Source organism: Rousettus aegyptiacus, unplaced genomic scaffold, assembly GCF_014176215.1.
Source record: "Rousettus aegyptiacus isolate mRouAeg1 unplaced genomic scaffold, mRouAeg1.p scaffold_m13_p_7, whole genome shotgun sequence".
Lineage (NCBI taxonomy): Eukaryota > Metazoa > Chordata > Mammalia > Chiroptera > Pteropodidae > Rousettus > Rousettus aegyptiacus.
This window is the reverse complement of record NW_023416310.1, coordinates 44092506-44110398: the sequence shown is the minus strand read 5'-3', so window position 1 is coordinate 44110398 and position 17893 is coordinate 44092506. Positions and strand designations below refer to the sequence as shown.

General features: G+C 36.6%; 2 protein-coding genes and 1 pseudogene across 4 annotated transcripts in view; 1 reads left to right on the top strand and 2 right to left on the bottom strand.

Annotated features, from left to right (window-relative positions):
• APLF (aprataxin and PNKP like factor) overlaps positions 1-9621 on the bottom strand; it is a 62375-nt gene extending 52754 nt beyond the window's left edge. Inside the window, exon 1 of one of the 2 annotated variants that reach the window (XM_016137872.2) lies at positions 9384-9621. In XM_016137872.2, coding sequence (XP_015993358.2) covers positions 9384-9479 — 96 coding nt within the window. In that variant the 5' untranslated portion in view covers positions 9480-9621. The remainder of the gene's footprint in view (positions 1-9383) is intronic. The other variant, XM_016137871.2, reaches the window with a different exon arrangement.
• On the bottom strand, positions 7225-7343 carry LOC118606285 (annotated as a pseudogene).
• A 307-nt stretch (positions 9622-9928) lies between the features above and the next one.
• Positions 9929-12997, top strand: FBXO48 (F-box protein 48). 2 transcript variants are annotated; one of them, XM_036225045.1, is made up of 4 exons: positions 9929-10049; positions 10730-10825; positions 11864-12202; positions 12680-12997. In XM_036225045.1, the coding sequence occupies exons 3-4, from the start codon at positions 11900-11902 to the stop codon at positions 12890-12892; spliced, it is 516 nt and encodes a 171-aa protein (XP_036080938.1). In that variant the 5' UTR covers positions 9929-10049; positions 10730-10825; positions 11864-11899; the 3' UTR covers positions 12893-12997. The 2 variants fall into 2 exon arrangements, with proteins under 2 accessions (XP_036080938.1, XP_036080939.1); XM_036225046.1 differs by having other exon boundaries at positions 9931-9982.
• The last annotated feature ends 4896 nt before the right edge of the window (positions 12998-17893 follow it).

The window sequence follows — 17893 nt, the reverse complement described above, 5'->3', positions numbered from 1 at the left end:
CCAGCAGCTTAATTGTCCAAACTAGAACATACTAAAGAACTGGAAATAAAGCAGAATGGCTATTTAATAAGCAAGCAGACATTCTGAGAAAATTCAAGCTCTAAGTAAAGCTCCAAGAGGCCCTCAGACTTTCACTTGGTCCTGTTTACTCTAACATCATACCCAAGTCTAACAAGATGTGTTACCTAAATTTCCAATTCTGTATTCACAGTAGAGAATGAAGTGGACAGGGTTTAGTAAGCAATGCATTGTCAATGGGGGCTGGGCAGAAATGACTGATGTTGGTCTGTTAGCGGAAAGAGAAAGGCTATAGAAAAGAGGTAACAGAAAAGCAAAGGAATCCAAGGATCTGAAAAGAGCATATCAACTGAGGCTAATGAGAGTAGGGACAAATGACATAACATCCTTCAAAAGATAAGAAAGGCTTACCCAAGTTTGCTTATTGATTACCATGAGTCAACAGGTTTAAATGAAAACGTCATTTGAAAATCAGACATGTTGCATCTTAGCCATAAAAACAGTTAAAATCGAGGAATTTGTTTCATACAGAATAACCGTAGCCACCAAAATCCTAATCACACCACACATCATCCAAAAATTCAGAGATCGATAAATTCAGCAAATAACACCACCTATACCCTACATCTAAAGCACTAGGAAATGGAGATTACCACAAATCTTAGATGTAAAAGGAGAAAGAAACATCAAATGCAGATGAAGCTTCAGGACCTATGCTGGAACAGAAAGTCAAGTGGCAACAGGGAGGAAAAGGAGAGAGGGAGGAAGAACCTAGCGGTGGTGGGACACAGACACTACCACTGCCAGAGAAAAAAGCCGTACCTTGAGTGGGAAATGCTGAAAACATGTCTCACAACCAGCAGTTCAAAGGTCCAGCAAAACTGGGAACAATTTGGGCATCAACATGAATCATGGTAACGGAATACGGAACACCGAATACAAACATAACCCATGAGTTGACACTGAACTCAAGCAAGGGGCTGGGGGGATGAGACTAGACTTTCTTTATAAAACAATGCCAGCTAACATAGAGGAAATGATGGAACCAGAACATCACTATTTTGTGACTACCAAAGTAATAACTGACTCAGTAAAGGCTCAACGGGTGTTAACTTTCAGGTGAAAACTTGATGGGAAACAATATTCGTGAAGTTTCAAACCATTCCACAGATCACTCACAAAAGAAATGACATCTTCACTGGAAGAGGTCTGGCCAACATCACCTTCCCCAAACAATCATACTAATAACATCACCAGCAACAGGACAAACTGATAACTGGGCCTCCTGATATGCTGCTCTGGTTCACATCACCTATAGAATACTCTTGTCCAAAATGTTTAACCTGAATCTAATTATACAGAAGCAATCAGGCAAATCAAAATTATGGGCATTCTATGAAACGGGCCTGGATCCCTGAAAGCATTAGCTCCATGAAAGATAGAACAGGTCCAGATTTAAAGATAATATTTGATTGGATCCTAATTTTTTTTAAATGCTGAAAAGAACACTGTTGGAAAAGTTGGGTAAAACTGAGTAAGAAATACTAAAATTTACTGCAGTTACAAATTTCTCAAGAGCGATGAGTATTTTGTGTGCATGTCTGTACTTATTTACTATTTATGCAGAAACGTCCTTGTTCTTAGGTGATATGTGTTGACATATTTAGGAATAAAGTGCCATAATGCATGCTGTATACTTTCAAATGAGTGTGGGGGGGGGGAGAGAAAATATGGTAAAATTCTAACTATCAGTTAATCTAAGTTAAGGATATATATATATATGTTTATTGTACTATTCTTTGAACTTTTCTGCAAGTCTGAAATCTTTCAAAATGAAAAGTTCAGGGGGGAAAATTTAAAATTTCAAAAATATTGGTACTTTAAAAAGTTATCATCAAGTTATCTAGAAAACATAGTATACATGATTACTAAGTGACACGATAAATGAAGTATAATTCTATTTATAGTCTCTTCAATTAAACCTCTATTTAGTTATATATAATTTTTAAAATTTTTTTCCTTGATTTAGACTAGGCAGCACAAACTAATAGCTAACAGGCCACAAATACTGTGTTTTAATTTTACTTTGATCGGTGTATAGGCCCTCCACCTCACCCAGCATTCCCAACTATCTTCCACTGAGCCATTTCACCCTTTATTGAACACCTGGTCTCTACAGGCATTTGAATTTGCAACTCATGATTAAACTACACGTATACTTTTTAGATGCTAATTATTCACATGTGACACTGTACTAAATACTACTCATTGCTTAATATCTACTTATTTCTTCTTCAGTACCAATCGTATTCCAATTTGTTAGGGTAACAATGTGCTCAGTTTAAAAATATCCAAATGCCTATAATTCCTTTACTATGGATGGACAAGTAACATAGTTCTGGCAAAATACATAAGAAGGACTGTAACCATATTTTCTAGTGTCTGTATCTGCTGCTTTGGAATCTGGGGCATTGCACACTAGGAAATGACTACCCTTCCCAGGGCTATTAGTTTCCTGGAGACAGTAAATCACTTACCAGCAAGTGCACCTTTCACATGCAAACTAACCAGTCCCAGACCTTACTCCCAATCTCCAGACTTTACCTGACTCTGACACTGCCTTAATCACCCAAGGGCGAGGCATCAGCCAACTAGGACAGCCCCTAGGACCAAAGCCCAATAAAATTATTCAAATTAGACCAAACTAAACCTGCTTACCCTGCCTTGCCAGAGGGTAAGAGCAAACCACAGTAAAGGCTTTTCCACCAGTTTCCCTACATAGGTTGAAGGATGGTGCAGAAATCACTCTTTGTTAGTTAGCAACAGCTAAAATAGCAGGGTTTTTTTTTTTTTTCAGATAGTATAGAAAAATATCTTTTTACTTGAATTCACATTGTTTTCTGAATGGGAACAGGACTCTGTTTTTATATCACTTTTGTATTGATACAATGTAGGCCCCTTATCATTGATTTTCTGGTGTTGAATTGAATGTTTCACACATTATGATATATGTACCAATCCTTTCTCCATTTTTTAAGACCTGATGTTTGTGTCCAAAGATAAAGACATGAAAATATAAAAAAACTGTTTGTGATTTGTTTGGCAATTTTGGGGTTTTTTGTTTTGGGGTTTTTGTTTGTTTGTTTGTTTGTTTTTCGGCATTTACTGAAGTAAAACAAAATGAAGATTTTATTCTGCTACCAGCAGAAATGCTTAGAGGTTTTGGATCAAGGTCTCTAACCTGTTTATTTCCAAAATTCTAAAAATAAAAAACTTGAATAAAGTAAAAGAAGAAGAGCTACTAGATCCTAAAATAGAATAGAATGGTACTTTTCACTTTTGCCTATATATATTTACTGAAAAACCAATACCATTTAATTTTTCTTAAGATCTTTTCCTAGAAAAATTTCTGAATATCATAGATAGGTATAATATATCTCATGAATTTAATGTTCCCTACTGCAGAGAAGAATTAAGATTTGTTTGTTTTTAAATATAAACTATATGACACATCAAGGGCTAAGATAATACAAATTTTCTTGTACAATACTTGGTAATTTACAATGCTTTCACACAAGAGTATCTAGTTTGCTCTATTGACAGCAAATAAAAATAAACAAATTTCAACTTTCACAGTAGAGACAAAAATAAAATGATCTGGTATGGGATTTGAGGCTATATTATGAGAAAATGCACAACCTGAAGAAGCATGGGATCTACTTTAGGCATCATTTGCATAAAATTCTTCCCTCCAACTCTGTGTGTGCAAGTGTGTAAAGCAAATAAAATCTAAAATTAAGACCTGCTAACCAGTAGACAAACCATAAAATACATTTTTTAATTTTCTTATTTAGAGTGCTTCCCAATATCAAGTCCAGCATATACTCCAAAGCTCAATCACCAACACTGAGAATCTGCCATAACATTAGATATTATGAGGATCTTATTCCTCAACAGAGCAAAACTCAGTTGATACAAGATGTTTATTATTAAACATGGAATAGTCTAACTTCTGATATTAAGAAAAAATAAAGTTGAGGAAATAGACTTTATTTTGGCCAGAGGCTCTCTAGACAGACTCCAATTTACAAATAAGCTCTCTTTAAAAGATTATTAATATACTGGATGTGAAGTAGTTTTTGAAATTTGTGAATATACTTTCCCACAAGAATGACAGTGTAAATGATACTAAGATTATAAGGCTACCTCACAGACACCTATTTAATCCACCATACTGATGAAATATGGATTATTTAGATTTTTAAAAGTAAAACTCAGTACTTTCTCAGCTCCTAATTCAAGGTTGCTGAACTGTTAGGCTGTATGATGGACCTGTGCTGACTTGATGTCACTGAAATTTCAACTCACTCAACCTGTTTTTGGCTCTCAGTGCTGCTTGCGAGCCAAACACCACCAAATGAGAACACCCTATCATTAATATATTATGATTGGCCCAAACCCAAAACACTGACAATACCAAATACTGACAAAGATTTGGAGCAGGAACTCTCATTCGTTGAGGTGGGAATACAAAATGGTACAGACACTTTGGAAGGCAGTTGACGGTTTTTATAAAACTAAACAAATTCTTGTCATACAGTCCAACAATTGAGTTCTGTATTTACCCAAACCGAAAATTTATGTCCACAAAAAAACCTGCACATGGATGTATATAACAGCTTTATTCATAACTGCCAAACTTGGAAGTAACCAAGATGTCCTTCAGTAGGTAAATAAACTGTGGAATATCCAGACAATGGAACATCATTAAAAAGCCATGAAAAGACATGGAAACTTAAGTACATATTACTAAGTGCATGTAGCTAATCTGAAAAGTCTACATATGCATACTGTATGAGTCCCACTATATATTATTCTGGAAAAGGTAGAACTATGGAGACAGTAAAAAGTTCAGCAGTTGCCAGGGGTTGGAAGGGAAAGGAAGGATGAATAGAGCACAGAGGATTTTTAGGGCAGTGAAACTATTCTGTGTGATACTACAGTGGGGGGTATATGTCATTATACATTTGTCAAAACCCATAGAATGTACACCAAGAGTAAACGCTGGAATAAACTATGGACTTTGGGCAATAATGACATGATAATAGAAATTCATAGCATATACCACTGTGGTACGGGATGTCGACGATGGAGGAGGTTGCACATGTGTAAGGGTAGATGGGTATATAGAGTATGCTCTCTGTACTTTCCACTCAATTCTGCTATGAAGCTAAAACTGCTCAATAAAATTAAGCCTATTTTTAAAAAACTAATAAATACTGTAAAAGCAATGTCTGTAAAAGTTAAACAGGACCACTGATGTAATGTGATCATCCCACACGTCTAGTGATCACTTATCCAATTATCCAATATACCTATATTTTCAAATCTTAGATCTTAAATCATACATTCATTTAGTCTGAAAGGACCTTTCCTTCCTACCACCCACTCTCCACCAACCTAACTTCTAACTTTTAACATTTCATAGCTCAACACATCACTGACATATCGAAGCAGTTATCATTTATGACAATGCTATCATTTATCATTGTCTTTTTGTGTTGTTTTTCTTACTCCTTCCCACTTCACTCACTCAAGCTGCCTGCCTGCCTCCAGTCCCACTTGAGGCTATAACCCATTTAGTCACCTGCTTCTATGTCTCTCATAGCTACTGAACTATAAATTTCGCAAGAACAAGGAGTTGTTTCTTTCATTCCTCCCATCTGACTACAGTATTTATTCATCAACTATTCTCTAAATTTATTAAAATATTAGTCAACAAAATAGAAAAAATGTTAACATTTAATCCATAAAAAATGTTGTTCCTTAAGCTTTAGCGGTAGGTAGTACTGCTTTTTACTCTCAAAATTCACTTCCAAACTCTATATCCTTTTTACACTGAAATCACAAGTAGATTCTTTTTGAGGACTGGAAGAGTAAGAGGCTGAAATGCAAAAAAGGAAGGAAAGGCCTATTATGTGCCAGGCATTATACTGGGCTCAATAATTAAGTGAGAGAGGGGCAAAACCCAGCAGCTAAGAGTGCCTGGCACATCCCTAGGGACAAACATTGTTGGACCAAGGACTAGTACTCTGGGACAGCCTGTGAGATTCTGCAACAAGCAGGAATAATACAGAGTTGCCAGAATGGAGAGCAGTTACTTTGTGTAAACTTTGTGAGATACTTACAGCATTCTTAGAAGTAGTGACCTGATGCCACCTGAAGAGTCTATATAAAAGCCCATGACATCTGGCCAATTACATCTGCTTTTAGGAAGTCTCACTAGATAGATACCTGGTACTGTTCAATTTCCTTAGAAAAAAATAAATCATAAGGGAATGTTCTATAATCCCTGCTATCAAAACAGAATAAGGAAGATATGAAATCAGAAACAGCAGTTTTCATTTAACAGTGTAATGACAGCTCTAATTAAAGAAAAACCACAAAGCAAATAGTTTGGCCTAAAGGTATTCTGTTGCTTGAGATGCTATACTGTAAAACCTTTTTTTTAATTAATTTTTTTATTTAAGATAATGGTAGATTCACATGTGGTTGATATATATATATATAATACAGAAAGATCTCTCATACCATTCACCCAGTTTACCCCAGCAGTAACATCTTGGAAAACTATAGTCACTATCACAATCAGATTTTGATACTGATAAGGTTTTGATATAAACGTTTCCATTACCACCAACATCCCTCCTGCTGCTGTTCATACCCACCAAATTCCCTCCTGTTGTCCTACCCCTTTCTTTATCCCTGGCAACTACTAACCTGTCCTCAAATTTAATAAGTTTGTCATTTCAATAATGTTGTATAAATGAAATAATATACAACCTTTGGGATTGGCTATTGTCACCCAGGATAAATCCCTAGAAATTCACGTTGCTGTAAACCACTTTTATTTGTACAGATAATGAAACAATTACAACCTAGTAAGTAAACAAAGACTTTGGGTTTGCTGATGACTCACACTAAAGCAAAGAGCACAATAAAATTAACTTTCACTCTGCTCTGTTCTCTGTTCTTGCCACTCTAAAGACAAAAAGAAATTCTCGTTTTCAAATAGTTGCACCACAAAGACTGTTTTACAAGTTGAAATTATTTATTTATTTTTATTTTTTAGGTGAGGCAACCCTTGGCTGACTTCACACATTGCAAGGACCTTTTCAGTTTATAATCTCTTATTTTTATTTTTTACACCTATAGCACCTGGTCTTCCTAGGTGGTCTCCCATCTGAGCACTAACCAGGCCCGACCCTGCTTAGCTTCCAACATCAGACAGGATAAGGCTTGTTCAGGGTGGCATGGCTGTAGGTTACAAGTTAAAATTATAAACCTTTATGCTTGTATGCCCATAAAGTTTTGTGAAATTTGTCTCCAAAGAACATGGCTAGTTAAGTAAGGGAGTTCAAAAATCATTCTTATTATTAATCATTTCAGATGGATATGAATTTACAACGAATTCCCAGAGTTTTCCCACTTAGAACCAAGTCTGCTCTCTCACATTACCAAAACAAAACAAAACACACCTGACTAAATTTCGTGTCATTTGAAAAAGTAGCACTCATGTTGCATTTTCACCACTGCAGATGCATCTGTCAGCATCAAAACCTTAAAAACCACAAGATAATCTGTGTTCCTCAAATTTTTCCTTTCATGCATTTAGGATATTGTTCATAACCACTTCTAATACCTGCCAACCTTGGCAATAGAATCTCATTGCTGAATGATTATTTGAAAAAGAAAAGCAATAGTCAATCCAGATAATTGACTTTCTACACCTTACCATTTTCAAAAACAGAAACCAAATAGGCTCATCTCACAAGAACAAACCTGTAACACAAAAGATCAAGCTCTAAATAATAAAAGGGTCTGCAACCTCTTGGCATGTTTAAAAGAACACAGGCCTAAAATTCACCCATCTTTTAATCAGGTCTGCAGTACTCCACTGGTGATACAATTTGTTATGAAAATCGAAATTCTTCAGTTACCAGTCAAAAGACTTCTAGATGAAGCACATATTCTTTTACGTTTCTAACTTATAAACAGATATAGAGATAGAGATGGAGATGGAGATGGAGATAGAGATGGAGATATGAGGAAGAGGGAGAGGGAGAGGAAGAGGGAGTAAAGGAGTGGGATAGAAGGACAGAGATGGGAAAGGGAGGAGAGAAAAGGGGAGCGAGAAGGCAAACGTCCCAGGCAGTGCCTTCGAATGTTTGTATACCTGAATAAACTGTGGAGAAAAGTAACAATGTTATTGAAACATTTAAGTAATTACTTTCCCAATAAAAAAATAAACAGCAGGTGCACTTCAACTTTAATTAACTTTACTACACACACATATGTACACACCCCTTTAGGACGGACTTCCTTATTACAACTTTGAATTATTACTCCTTTTCCTGCTTGGAGAAGGGTCCATTTAGACAATGTAGGTTAACCAGGATAACAGTCCACACTCCTTATTCTCTGATATTAACTCACTGACACCCGTTTGTCCACAGAGTCCAAGAGAAAAGTCCTATCATGTAGCAACCTGTCCCTCGTTCATATTTGTATGACCTACAGTGCTAGGGTCTACAAAATGTGCTGCACAAAGTGAGCACTAAAAAGGAAATGCTAACTGTTAAGAAAACCATATAAATGTACATATTTAGAGAGAGATCTACAAAATCTCAGAATGCAGCAGGCCACTATGTATCCAAAAGCTTATGTGTACCCTTTAAATAACAAATTTGTAGCTCATTTTTCTCATCTGAACACTGAGGATAATAAGAGCACCTAACTCATGGTTTTTACCACACACTACACAAAGGTTAACCATTGATATTACTGAAAAAGATTGTTACAGTTAAAGTAAGGCCACAGTCCCACAAAAGAGGCCGAGAGTTTATAAGAAATTATTCTAGAAGAGATAAAAGCAGAGGTTGGCAAACGTTTTCTGTAAATATTGAACCTGTCAAACCAAGGGGCAGTATCCACAACCCTTGAAACAATTATTATCCCAGGAAGGCTAATAGGGTTTTTGTTTGTTTACACTTCACATTTTAAAACTCCAGAACCATTGTTTGTACAGGCTGTACAGGCTGGATTTGGACCCAGAGCCAGTTTGCCGACTCCTGCATAAGATTACAAAGATGGTAAGACAAATCGGTGCTTTTTAAAGGCAACCAAAGGAAACGTTTGTGAGTTGATTAAAGTAGAGTGAATAACGTGCTGCCCCCAAACTTCTAAACACTAGACAGGGCTGGCGTGGTGGAGGGAATCGGGCCAGGACGCGGAGCGAGGCCTTAAGAGCCAGCGAGGACCCTGCACGGCTCTCCGGGGCCAGCCGAGCCCCCCGCCACACTTACTCCCAGCAGCGGCCCGCGGCCGATCACCGTCTCCCCGGGCGCCAGGGCCACCCGGGGGCCGCCGTCCTGAGGCTGCAGCTCAAAGCCCCCGGACATGGCGGCGAGGATCAGGCCCCTTCAAAGGAGACGGTCCCCGCAGCCGTTTCCGCCTTTCAGGGACACGCGCGGGGCCTGCGGAGGCCGCGGCAAAGCGCGGGGGGAGGGGCGCATCGGCTCCGCTCGGGCGCGTCTAGTTCTAGTGCGGCGGGAGCCCAGCGACGGGTCCCGAGCCCCGCCCCGCCCTCGGGTCAGTGACGCACACAGGGATTCCCTCCCGTCACACAACCTCAAACTGTTTAAAAACCCCGGTTTAACTCACTCCCCCACCCCTTCTCACCGCCCCCCCGTCTTGGGGGACGCCGGACCTTGTAGTCCGCGGCAGCTTCGCTGCCCTGCCTTGCAGAGCCGAGACGCGCCGGGAAAACTACCAATCCCCAGAGAAAATGCGCGCCCCCTCTGCGCCTGCGCGAACCCCGAGTGGGCAGAGCCAGAGGGATTTCTGGAAGGATTCAAAGCCCGGGGATTTCAATCTTAGGAAGAGATCGCGCCGCGCAGGGCAGGTGAGGCGTTTTCCCACGGACAGCGGTCAGCGGCTCAGCAGCTCAGCGGCGCGTGGCTGCAGTGACAGTCGGTGTTCGGAGTTGTTATTGTCCATTTGTCGGTGCCCTGGCTTCTTCGAGCTCCGACAGCTGCGATCTGCTTGGGACCCTCAAGGAGGGTGACTCAGATGGGACGGAGAGTCATTCCTTCCGACCTGCGGGGTCTGGGCAGGTGGGGGCTCCCCGAAAGCCAGGAGGTGCCCGTCACCTGATGTGCGCTGCCTCCGGATCCCTCCCTCTGTGTGACACTTGAAAGGGGGCGAGCTCTTCTCTAACTAGAAAAGTAATTTGGCAAAGTTTGATTTGTAAAAAAGATGCAGAAGAGCGTAAGTTTGCAGGCATCCAGGCAAAACTGGATTTAGAAGAGGAAAGATGCCTGGTGGAATTTTAGGAACCTCGCCAAGGCACCCGTCACCCTCACCGCCCCCTACCCCGACTGTTGAATTCAAAAGCTTTCCTCTGCCTCCTGTGGAGTAACTAGCGGGAGGACGCAATTTATTCCTCAGTGAGATCTTGGGAGTAGAAACAAACAGTAACGTTCTCCTCATATGAGATTCTTTTCAAGAATATAGTAGTTTGGCTTTGGTTTGTATTGATGGTGAGAGGATGGAGGTGTGTGGCAATACTTGCGACACGCCTTGCGATAAACTTGGTTGAGTCATGACCTCCTTGTTTTTACCAGTTTGTTTTCTTTCCCAAACCCTCAAGAGGAAGTCCTCCGTTGAACACGGACATTAAAATTCTAAGCAGCACAATTAATTTGGATCATAAACAACCAAGTGACTGGGAACAACTGTGGTTTCGGTAAGTCCAGGAACGTTTGGTGAGTAGCTCATCTAGAAAGGGGACTTGTCATAAGCTAAGTTAAAAGAAGTATTTGGCTGTACTTCAAACCGCTCCTCCAACGCCACCGATTGAAAGGGAAGTGCAAAATGTAATAAACTGATTTTAAATAGAAGCTGTCTTCATATACAATAATAGCTTCTTGCTTTTCAGCTGATTTCAGAAGTCTACACCAGGTACCTTTGGTAAATTAGCTGAAACTAGACTTTAAAATCTTTAATCACATGCTATACTTAGCTAAATTATAAATATTGTTTATAGTGGTGAGCACCACTGTTGTTTGATGGCCTCAGTGACTATTATCCTTGGTTCGTAATTAATTATGATGTAGGATAGCTTCAAGAGGCCATCTATAAAACTTTATCTTATAAACTGAATTGAATATTTGAGACTTTGTGTCATTATAATCCTAACCTCAACCTCTTGTCTATTGTCAAATATGAGCACCTACCCATTAGATACAAATAGATAAACAATTCTTATATAAACTACTAAATATCCATCAGGTTTGTGATAGAGTCACAAATTCTAGATGGAGAAGTTAATGACAAGGCATCAGTTCCCACAGACAACAAGTATCCAGGAGTCGAATAGCATTGAGTCATACAAATTTTCAAAGATGTTTTTAATAAATATTTTGGAATTAAATGTGTTCTCACAATAGTTATTTCTACTAAATGCAATAAATTTTAGTCTGTGAAGACTCATCTTTTTTAGATAATGTTCTTTGGTAGCAGAAAGACATGTTTAGAAACAACTGCATTTACTAAAAATATTAAAAAGAAGTAATATTTGTTGAGTGCCTCCAATGTGCAATTCAGATGTGAAGCTAGATGATTTACACATCATCCCTGTTAATCCTTGCAAGAACGCACACAAGAGGAGTTTTACAAACTGAGAAGCTCAAGTAGAGAAAGTTAAAGTTCTTTAAATCATTCCCCAGAAAGGATCTATAGTTTGATCTGAAGAGACTGAATATGTTTAAACTCTGCCTTTTAGATTACCTGCGAGCTTAAGTTACTAAAACATCAAGCTATGCAGGAAGACTCTGAGAAGAGCAGTACAAGAGTTTCTGACACAGAATTGAACTCTTTGGATGCTGAGAAGGAAAACAAGGAGAGTCAAAATAACTTTTTGGAACTGCTGCCTATAGAAATTTCTTTACAAATTTTCAGTCAGCTGGATGTTCAGAGTCTGTGCCGGGCTTCAATGACATGCAGGAGCTGGAATCACATAATAAAAGAAAGTGACTCATTATGGGAACCTCATTGCTTGGCTCTAAAAGATGTGTTCAAGAGAGAAGTAGATAATGATCGAAAAAGTGGTTATTCCTGGATGGTAAGTTTAATTTTGGGGGTCTGCAGTGTTCTGAAAATATGGTGGTAGGTTTGAACTAATTCTACCTTCTGCTTGAAGGAGGTAGGATTTTATATACAGAGTGACATAAAGAGTGTGTTGGCTTTTGGGCTTAAAGCTGAATTTTTATTCTTGCAGACCGTACTGTCTCCCATCCCTTCTTACATTTTTAAAATCCTAAATTCGGGCATTTTCTTCTGTTAACTGAAAAGAAAGTGGCTACTTCTTTTCACTCCGCATTATTCAAAACTCCCAGCAAACTCTATGGTTTGCCAGGCTAGCTCGCTTGCTCCCTCCCTCCCTCTCTGCGGGGTCTCTTCCCTCTCTTCCTCCACACACCCACTTATTAGCATATGTAAATACTTATCTTTTCAGCACTGTCAATCAGTTTCTCTGGTTTCAGACAAATTCACTAACCAACCAACTTCTACATTGATGATGTTGATTTACTTCTTTCAGGACACGCTACAGAGGAATTACCAGAAGAGTAAAATGAAACGAGATTGGCTAAGTGGCAGATACAGCAACTTAAGTTCTCCTCTTAGCCTGCCAGAAAAAATGTACTCGATGGATGCAGACACATGGGGAGAAATTCTAGAAGAAGAGCTGAAAAGAGATGCAAAAAAAATCACAAACAGATCTCATAACTTGGAGAAGTTAAAATTAAAATGACTCTTAGAGTACAAAAGGTATAGTTTTACTTACTTTTTATTCACCTTTTTGAATATTTCATATCTAAACTAAGTAGAAAATATTATAAAAGTAAAGCTTTGTTTTTATTTGGCACTTTAGTAAAAAAAAATATTTTTCTAATTTTACTGTAATGTGAAAAAATCGTGAAATGTTATTTATATAAGAAATACTGTACTAATAGTGATACTAACATGAATTGTTTCATATATTTGTGTTAATATAGTACTTTAATAAGAGAGTTTGATTGATAGTTTCTGCTTAATCGATAACTCAAAAGTATTATAAAAGTAAAGCTTTGTTTTTATTTGTCACTTTAGTAAAAAAAATATTTTTCTAATTTTACTGTACTGTGAAAAAATCGTGAAATGTTATTTATATAAGAAATACTGTACTAATAGAGTGATACTAACATGTATTGTTTCATATATTAGTGTTAATATAGTATAGTACTTTAATAAGAGAGTTTGATTGATAGTTTCTGCTTAATTGATAACCCAAAAATTCAGGAAACCATTTGAAGAGATTGACTTAGAGATTTATTAAGTGGTAGGCATAACTAGGTTCATGAGAAGACTCCTAAATGAAATTAATAGCAATATGTTTAAATATATAATACATTTATATTTCAATAACTAAAATTTCAATTTTAGTAGAATCAGATTGAATTATCAAATATTAAAACCATTTTAAAATGTGCTAAATTTGTGGCTTACCTTCAAATTTATCTGACCATAGGACTAAAACCTATGAGGCTAAGGCTCTCATTACTTGCCTACATATCTGGAATTCCTCTCAGGGACTGAAAATATATGGAAAGTTTTCAGAACACTTAACTACCATCAGAATTGCCTTAGTATTTTTTCTACTAAAACTTTTTCTTTCTGACAGCTTTATAGCACCATCTAGTGTACTACTCATAGATTACCAAGATAACCAAGATAAACTTTTTGTTTTTTACACATTTAAAAGAAAGAAAAATATCATTTTAGAGAACCCTAAATACCTGACTGTGTTAAAGTTTATCGCTTTCCAGGAAGCTTTAACTTTTGTTCTCTTTTTCTTAAAAGTAGATGATATAGTATTTACTATACCAAATTGTTCATTCTGAATCTGTGGTCAGAAATAGAAAATGTCTACAAAACATTTTAGTTAGGATGGGGTTTTCTTAAATTGTGCTCTATAGCACAAAATAAGAATCTAGGAAACCAGTGTTTAACGAATAGGCAAATGTCAGAAAGGTGCCTCGCTCTCTACAAATTCCCGTTGTTGGATCAAGCAGGTGATTGATTGCCTCACTATTTTAGAGTTGGAAGGAGCCTTAAAGTTCAGACAGTCCAGTCTTTAGGACTGTTCCGCAGTCCCCTCTATAAGAACTCTCGTCCTCTCACCCACCATTAATTCTTTTCTTGGTAATCTCTTTCGTAAATCTTGACCTGGAAACCATATCTAACTAACATGGTTCTCAAAGCTGTCATACTACATTAAATTGACTATTTTATTTATCTGTATGCCCCTTTAGACTGTGAGCTTCTTACTGACAGGGACCATTTATTTGTTTTTGTGTTTATGGAATAGTAGGTATTCCATAAAGATTTATTAAATTATATCAGCATTATTTATTTTAGTTCTATGTAGAAAATATAATAAGAAATAATTTATAGTAAATGGACAGGTTGTAATGAAGTGCAATGTAAGATATATGAGATACTTAATGCTAATGTATGAATAATTGTTCTAATCTTTTCAAAAACTGTAAGAGGAAAATAGAAATGTTTTGTTTTATATTTTGAATAAGCACTTGAAAATACACTTGATCCTAAAGTATCACTTATTGCTTGGAATCACTAAGGTCTAAAGTTGTTAAGAATTACTTTTGCAAGTTATATAAATAATCTTTAGTTTGGTTTTTGTGGTACTATTGCATTAAAATAATTCTTTGTATAAGTTATGAACAGTGATCACAGTCTAAACTGAAAAGAAAGTTTTGGAACTCAATGATAAATTTTATGGTATGGGCTTCGAATGAACTACACATTTATCAGACCGAGCCATTAGCATCTGAGACCATGAATTGGTGGCGTAACATGGAAGGAGTGCTCTTACTCATAGATAAAATAGCATGTTAAATATACACAGTTCGTAAAAGAGGAAGGATATTAAGATAGAGCATTAGGGAATTTCCAGTGTTTTTAAATATTTAATCAGTTCAAGATCTTATATTTTAAAAAATAAATTTAGAAACTTGTAAAAATTGCTTTAGTTTATAATCCAATCTTAGACCAGGACATAATCACAATAAAATCTATCTGAATATGTACTCTTGATCTTAGAATAGTCACATCTATACATACCTAATTTGAAAAAATATAACATTCTTCTAACCACTTTCATATCATCTCTTTAAAACTTCAAATGCCCTAATAATATTAACAAAAACAAGGTGAGTAGTAACATCAGGATATGGACTGGAAAGAATACATAAGATGGAAGATCACACATCTTTATTTAAAGTAGAGTTGAAAGACCAAAAACATCAAATGGATGGAAGTAGATCAACAATAGACAAAGTTGATTTATTATAATAGCCAGCATTTATTGAGTGCCTACTCTGCACCAAGCACTAGCTTATGTGTAGGTGCTATTATTCTATCTCCATGTTATGAATGAGGAAGCAAAGTTAGAAGATGTGCTTATCTAATTCATCACTACTCCCCAGTATATACTACTTAGTAATTGGTAAGTAAATTTTTACTGAATGAAAAATTTAACCTGAGAATGAATAACTCAAATGGAAGAGCCAAGAGTGTTCCTCCAACTTTTTATTTTGAAAATTTCAAACCCACATAAAAGTAAAATTATATAACAAAAATTCTTTTACATATACCCTTCACCTAAGTATACCAGTTGTTAACATTTCCACATTTGTTTATTTATTTTTGCTGAAGAGTTTGAAAATAAGTTGTAGAATGATATTTCACCCCCAGGTATTTCAGCATGCATCTTCTAAGAATAAGTACATCCTATTTGCAATATCATTATCACATCTAAAATTTTACAATAATTCAATAATATCTAATTCACAACCCATATTTAAATTTCTTCAGTGGCTCCAAAGCCATTTTTTATAGATTTTTTTTCCAATTCAGGATCCAAACAAGGTTTATACATGCATATTTTTTATGCCCCTTTAATCTCTTTTAACCAAAAGCATCCCTGCCTTTGGTTTTCTTTTTCAGGATATTGACTTGTTGTTTTTTTTTTTTTTTTTTTTAAGAATTCAGGCTAGTTATCTTGTACAATGTTCTGTAATTGATTTGTCTGATTGTCTCTTCATGATTTGATTCAATTATAATTAGCAATTATATATGTGATATAATATACTTCTTACTGCATCACATTAAGAAGCACAAAATGTCTGACCTACTGTGTTGGAGGGTAAATCTGATCATTTGATTGAGGTGGCAATCATCAACTCCACTAAAAAGGATATTTTTTCCATATAGCCAAGATTTTTTTTCAACAACCTATTTCTAGAGTACTCCCCTATGGCTAATCTGGTGCTAAATGCTTTATAAACATTATCTTATTTCTCTTCACAATTAATTATACTTTCAAAGAACAAAGAATTTGGAGATGATTTTCTCCAAATTCTATTCCAGACTATGTAAAAAGTAAAAAGATGTTAAGCCACAATTTAAACCCAAATCTCTTTGGCTTCAGAAACCAAGCTTTTAACCAGTATAGTGCTATTTATAATTTAAATGGTCAGTCCTTACATTGAGGCAACATGAAGGACTAAGACTAACTCGGTACATCTCCCATTACAAATATCTAGAAAATCTGAGGGAATTAATATTAAATACTTAGAACTTAACATTTCTGCTAATGGCAGAGCAGATAATTCTCACAGCCTTCCTTCTTAGGACAACTTGAATACCCTCAGAAAAATAATCTTAAAAGTATCAGAGGGCTAACAAGATAGTCGAGAAATATTGGACCAGGTTCTGGGGAAAGAAAGAGAACCAGAGAGGTAAGCCTATGACTGAAGTTAACTGTGCCATGGAGGCATTTGCCAGTTTCTATGAGAGAGTAAATAGATGTCGAAACCCTCTCAAGGCTACAAGGACAGGGAGTGGAATCTAGGACCCACTAAAATAAGGGGAATTAGTAACCTTAGCCATCTCTTTTTTTGTGGTTTGGGACCCAGACTGCAACCTAGGAATTGGAGTGACCTAGAAAAACATAGGACCTCACAAAAAAAAAAAAAAAAAAAAAAAAAGACCACTTCAAAATATCTCAGTCTTTGATATTGGATTGAAAGGATCCCAGAATAATAATGCCCTAGACATCTGCCAGAAGCAAAAAAAAACAAAGTCCTTCCTGAGGAAAAATATCAACATTTTAGGCTTTACATTATCTCTGCGAACATACTTTAAAATCAATGTCTGAAATACACACACACACAAAGGAGGTATGATAATATGAATAAAAACAAACAGAAAAACAGATGATAGAAAAGATCCACAATTTGAGTTATTAGATCAAGCCTCCAAAATAACAAAGTTTAAGGTAATCAATGCAATGAAAGGCATGTTGAGAACTTCAACAGAGAACTGAAATAATAAAGAGCCAAATGGAAATTTTACAACTAAAAAATAAAATGAGAAGGTCTGATGTATGAGTAATTAGAGTAAGAAGACAAGGAGGGACACAATGAGGCAAAAGCAATTGTGAAGCAATAGTGATTAAAATTTTCCAAAACTGATAAAAGAACTCAAGTTACAGATTGAAGAAGCCACACAATCTGCAAACATGATAAATAAAGATATGCTCACACCTCCACCAACAATTAATCTTCAAAAAGACCAAAAATAAGATAGCAAGGATATATAAGAGAAATGCTACTGCTTCAAACAAATAGAAAAAGAAAAACATAAAACAAAATATCTGCTTAAGGGCAGTGGACAGCTGCCGAGGCAA

Coding starts and splice junctions, on each gene's coding strand:
- FBXO48 (XM_036225045.1), top strand. CDS start 11,900: ATGCAGGAAGACTCTGAGAAGAGCAGTACAAGAGTTTCTGACACAGAA. Junction 12,203..12,679: donor AAAGTGGTTATTCCTGGATG/GTAAGTTTAATT, acceptor TACTTCTTTCAG/GACACGCTACAGAGGAATTA.